Raw genomic sequence first — 6018 nt, forward strand, 5'->3', positions numbered from 1 at the left:
TCGGTATCGTCAACCTTGTACTGTATCGACTCTGATCCTTATCTTGTTTGATAAGATCCTCGTACAGGCCAGTGGCCCAAGAGTAAGGACACATTGAGGCTAAAATTTGAATTAAGATTTTCTTTCTTATGGTCCACATAATATGATAAGAAATTGAATGTTGTTTCAAAAACAGATTTTTAGTACCAATATATATCATGCAAGAGTTATTTTATTTTTCAAATTAGAATTTAAAAGTAATGTCATTCTGATAGTTTGGATGCCGAATGGACGATGGAAGATTTGAAAAGGATAACAGGATTTCGGACATTTCACATCGTTTAAGGTTATAAAAGGTATAACACAACGTTTCGAGGATTGGAATCTATCCTTTTCGTCAGGCGGAGGAAATATTAGTCCATTAAAAAATAACGAACATAAAGAAGTAAAGAAGGGAAAGAAAAGGGTTCAAACATACCCATAAGCTGCTTGGAATCGCACAGATAAGGCGTTGTTACTGCACAGGTTGGAAGGTTATCCAGTTATCCAGTGGTTATCCTGTGGAGTGACAACAGCTGGACTGGACTCCAAGCAGCTTTTGGGTATGTTTGAACCCTTTTCTTTCCCTTCTTTACTTCTTTATGTTCGTAATGTTTGTATGAATAATTCATATTAACATTCGTATTAATTATTAATACCTCTCCCACGTGAAGAAGAGGATATATTCGAAACCTCGAAACGTTGTGTGTTATACCTTTTATCACCTTAAACGATGGAAAATGTCCCGAAATCCTGTTATACTTTCCTCAACCACTATTACGCTCTTTTTTCCTGATGGAGTCATTTGATGTGCCATATCTTGTGTTAAAGATTGAACGTCATCCAAACTTTAATTTCGGGTTTTTTAGTTACAGTTTGTACTTTTTTAACATTTAAACTATGAGGTACAAAGATTTTTAGATATTTAATGTAAGAGGGGTTTCGATGCGTATTAGTTATACCTTCAAACTGAGATATCTGTCGTAAATCCATAATTAAAAATAAAGGAATGAAAGCGTTTTTTAGTTTTAAAATAGTTCATAAAACATTAATTGAGAATGTCCCGAGTACAGATGGAACTTAAGATACGTTGCTATTTCCCGTTTGTAGTTATGTGTTTACTATTTTGTGCTTGTTGTTTAGTAAATTAAACATTACTAAGGAACGATTTTAGGCTTTATTTCCAAGTCAGTAGATCCTTCAGTGCGTATGTAAATGTTGATGTTTTCTACCCTTCTTTGATTTAAAAAGAATGAAATGAGTAAGATACCAAAATGCAATTATTGTATAAACATATATTTTACCTCTGCGTTTACTAGTAAGAAATATTTGTTGCGTTTTCTCTGTTTAATACAACTAATGTCAAGTCACTAAAAAGCCCAAAGCTGTTGTATAGCACATACTAAAAGCCAAACAACCCACAAAGAGAACGTTGCTTAGGTTATGGTCGCTCTAGCGGTTTAATAAAAAAAACGTACCCTAGTTGAAGTAATTCCGTTACAAAAGAGTTGATACAAGCGAAGCACCACCATCAATTCAAAGATGGCTAACTGTATAGCCAGTTTTGAGCAGAGGTCTATTTTGGAGAGTTTTCTTAGAAATACAATTCTGATCTAGATAAGAATTTCTTAGTAGACCGCCGCGTCGCTCAACATTGAGAAAGGAATAAGATCATTTCAGTTAAATAAGTTCATAAATTTATTTGTTCAATTAGTGAAATCTTGGAACTTTAACTAAGCTACTACAAGTTAGATCAAGAATTGAAGAATCGAACTTGAGTGAAGAATACATTTAAAAATCATCAACTCTTCAATTCCTTAAGTTGTTCACAAACGCGGTTCCCAAGGATTTCTGGATTGATTCGTAAGTTCCCCCACCCCTATATCCGTTCCCACAGCCCATGGAGCCTCTGGACATTTTTTGCTGCGAGCAGGTGTCTCTCCTGACCTCTCGCCTCCCTTACTGCAACCAGTCTAGAGATGGGCGTTATTTAACATAACAGGATAAATAACAGTGTTGCCGCGCGGCAACAGTTATCCCCGCAACGTGTTATCAGAAACTCCCTGTTATAACAGGATGACAACGAACAATGAATTCATTCGTTTCGTTGCCGGCAACGGTAAGCCTGTGCTGGTAACAGTCAATAGCGGCAGACTGGAAACTCTTCACCTGTTATTTGAGCAACGGTGTTATGACAAACAACAGAGTTGTAGGATGACAATTATTTCATTGCCGGGAATCTATCTACGGCTTGACAATGACAACAGCAGCTTGATCTGTTATTACAACACCACCCGTAACGATAATATAGTAAAGTAAAATAATCAAAATACTGGAGACGCGACATTGCGGCTTGGGGGAGGGGATGGTGCCTGTTCGGACATGAAAACCTGACCTGATTATTCACTTTGTTTATTCTATTATGATCCCATTCCCACACCCGCAGTACAATTGTTTTAATTTGTTCAAGAGCAACATAACAGTGTAATCTCTGCCTTATTAAACTATATGTGGTTTAAATTTTTATTTAAAATAACTATATTTCTTAATGTTTTCTTTAAAATAATTCTTGACAAATAATTGTAGAGTGATTAAGTTATGTGAAATAACACGTTTAATTTGTGTTTACTGTTTTTATTATTTATAAATATCTACATTGTAATTAATTTATATTAAAAATGAGTGGTAACAAGAAGCAAAAAAACCAGTTACTTGTGGACATACTATACTGTGGTTGACGCTGACATAAAAACTGCTAAGTGCGATTTATGTGGGCAAGTATTAAATTATAAGTCAACTATAACTAATCTTAGACACCACATTGAAAAGCGCCATCCTACTGTAAATTTACCAAAAAAAGATAAAAACTTCAACTAACTTGCCAAGCCCTACGACAGCTTTAATTTCTACTAAAAACTCTACAATAGGCTCTACATCAATTTTACGTAATGAACCCGAACAACCAAGTTCAGAAGCGCTAACCAATTCAAATCCACTAAGTGCATATTTTTCATCTTCTAGTGACGGTAACCAGTCAAGTATTAGATCATTTTTACCCCAATCTAAAAAGCTGAGTGAGACTCAACGTAAAAAACTCGATAAACTTCTCTTACAGTTGTTTATTACTGACTTTCAGCCATTTTCAATTGTCGAAGACAGAGGTTTTGTTAACTTTGTGTCGGCTTTGAATCCCGCATATAAATTGCCAAGTAGAAAAACAATTTCCAATAGTATGATTCCAGCTGAACATGAGAGATGCTTGAATTTTGTTCGGAATGAGTTAAACTCAGTACAAAGTGTATGTCTAACCACTGATACCTGGACTTCTACAAATGTTGAAAGTTATTTGGGTGTAACTGTCCATTACATTTCAGAAAATTATGAAATAAAGTCGATATTGTTGGAATGTTCTAAAATGTCTGATTCTCACACAAGTGCTAATCTAGCAAAAGAGATCAAAACTATTGTTGACAAATTTCATTTATTTGATAAGATTTTAGTCGTAGTATCAGACAATGCCCAGTAACATCAAAGGGGCGGTAACAAAAGGACTTGAAATTGAAGCACTTTGGTTGTTTTTGCCCATACCTTAAACTTGATTCTTCAGGATGCGTTAAAGCTGGTAAAAATGTTAATTGACAAAATAAAATTGATAGTGACTTTTTTTAAAAGGAGCACAAATGCAACTGAAAAACTGTTGATATCCCAGAAAAATATGGGCCTTGAGCCAAAAAAACTTATTCAAGAGGTTTTCAACGAGATGGAACTCTACATTTTATATGGTTTCCAGATTTGTAGAGCTGCAGGACGCGGTAAAAAAAACTACTATCGCTTTAATAAATAAAAATTTACCTGTTTTGTCAGAGGAAGAGTGGGGATTATGCAAAGAGCTAAGCACAATCTTACGTCCTTTTGAGGAGGTCACTTCACAGATTAGTGGGGAACGCTACGTGACAGGTAGCCAAGTGATACCCCTAACAAGAGGCCTGATGTCCGTGTGTAAAAAAATGCAAAAGGAGCCATTCAAACCAGTTATTCAAAATATTATTAATGAACTGCTGCATGGTCTCGAGAAAACGCATGGAAAATGTTGAACACAGCAAAACAATAGCACTTGCTACTCTTTTAGATCCCAGATTCAAACTTGCTGTCTTCAAAGACGAAACTGCAAAGCAATTGATCAAAAAAACATGTACAGAACTTTTAGCTGCAATCTGGACAGAGACACATGGCAAACCTTGCACAGCAGATGATGAAGAAATTGGTAACACTCAAAACAAAGATGGCAACGTAGATTCCGCAAAATTTTCCGTCTGGGAGGACGTTGACAACATAATTGCCAAGGAGAAACCTACAGGTAACCGCTTTAAAATTTTTATTCATAAATTTAGAATTTTCAATAAATTAAATTAGGGTTTTTACTTGTAACTACACGTATTTACTTTTTGTTTAACTTTAACGCGTTGTAAGCTTTTTGGAGTTCACTGCTATGAAGGAATTGGTTTCAGGTACGAAGACCTCCGCTGCAATTGTCGAGTTGAACCGGTACTTAGATGACAGCTATCTAGGACGGAAAAAAGATCCTATGGGCTGGTGGAAAGAGAATCAACATGTATACCCTATTATGAGCAAATTGGTGAAATTAAAATTTAACGTCATGGCTACATCCGTCCCATGTGAACGACTTTTTTCTAAAGCAGGAAATTTTTTGACAGAACGCCGATCAAGACTGAGTTCAAAACGAGCAGAGCAGTTGCTGTTTTTGAATGGAAATCTAAATCTTCTACAGTAAATAGAAATCAAAAAATTTAAGTTATATATAAGTTCTGCAAGTTAAATATATGAAATTATGTAATTCATTTTCTTGCAATTAATCTTATATGAAGCCATAGTGTACAGTTTGGTTATATTGCCCATTTTATTTTCTAAATATGCTTAATTGTGTCTTTGAATCTCCATACATTCGTGTATCTTCATTTAATCTAAAGTACAATATTTGACAGTGTAATTGTAATGTACATTTGAACAATATGTTTATGTATGTATATATTTGTAATTTATAAAGTGTTCCTATATGATTTAATTAGAAATAGCAGTGTTAACCATTTTGTTTATATTGTGATAAATAGTTTTTTATGTATACATTTTGCAATTATAAACGTCATTTTGTGTTACTATTTGTTGTAGTTAATATAAGTTATCAGTTAAATAATGTATGTATACATCACAGCAGTACATTTTTATAGCTAAATATCACTGTCCAACGTTTTTACTTTACACTTACAAAATCTTACTTAAGTTGTAGGCTATAATTATTTCAATATATTTTATAATCAAATATGTATTTCACATTCGTAATAATTATATTTTAGATGTAATGTATCCATTTAATGTATTCTTCATTTACATACTAGTAGTGTAACTAACACGTATTTAACGGTTTTATTTTACTGTCAATTTTCCGTGTAAATACCAATTTGGGCAATTAAAACACGTTATTTTTTAAGATAAATGTATTTTAAAGAACTTTTAGTTTTGTATATAAATTACTTTTATAAAAAAAGCCTAGGGTGTGTTCATTTAATATAATAATATTTACAGAAACGTTTTATTTGGTTTGTATTATTTTGTCTATAGCTTTTATAAAGTAATCCCTAGTGTAAATTATATTTAATACACTAAAATATTTCATTTTTCAGTTTGAATATTTTAATGTTTTATCTATAGTGTAAATGTACAATGCGCTGTGAAATGTTTACATTCAAACAATAAAAACCCGATTCTGTATTTTTGTACTTAATTGAACCAAAAGATACTTTTAATTATCTCAAAATAAATTATAGTAACTAGACTAAGCAGCTAAATTACGAATTTTGTACACTTAATAATAGTAACAAAGTCCGTTTAACTGAATGGTGGTCCATGTTTTAGTAACGGTATTTCAGTAACGTTCTATAGGTAACAGCCACTGGAAAACGTTATTGAACCAACGTTGCGCAA

The 6018-nt window shown here is 33.3% G+C and overlaps 1 protein-coding gene across 1 annotated transcript; it reads left to right on the forward strand.

Annotated features, from left to right (window-relative positions):
- Nucleotides 1-4098: 4098 nt before the first annotated feature.
- Nucleotides 4099-5102, forward strand: LOC124373981 (zinc finger BED domain-containing protein 4-like). The gene is made up of 2 exons (XM_046832288.1): nt 4099-4375; nt 4527-5102. The coding sequence occupies exons 1-2, from the start codon at nt 4099-4101 to the stop codon at nt 4808-4810; spliced, it is 561 nt and encodes a 186-aa protein (XP_046688244.1). The 3' UTR covers nt 4811-5102.
- The last annotated feature ends 916 nt before the right edge of the window (nt 5103-6018 follow it).

Source organism: Homalodisca vitripennis, unplaced genomic scaffold (genome assembly GCF_021130785.1).
Source record: "Homalodisca vitripennis isolate AUS2020 unplaced genomic scaffold, UT_GWSS_2.1 ScUCBcl_6884;HRSCAF=14309, whole genome shotgun sequence".
In the NCBI taxonomy this organism is placed as follows: Eukaryota; Metazoa; Arthropoda; class Insecta; order Hemiptera; family Cicadellidae; genus Homalodisca; species Homalodisca vitripennis.

Excerpts from the sequence above, each read along its gene's own strand:
- LOC124373981 (XM_046832288.1), top strand. The coding sequence starts at position 4,099 with ATGGAAAATGTTGAACACAGCAAAACAATAGCACTTGCTACTCTTTTA. Across the intron at positions 4,376-4,526 it reads TGCCAAGGAGAAACCTACAG|GTACGAAGACCTCCGCTGCA; the intron begins GTAACCGCTTTA and ends AATTGGTTTCAG.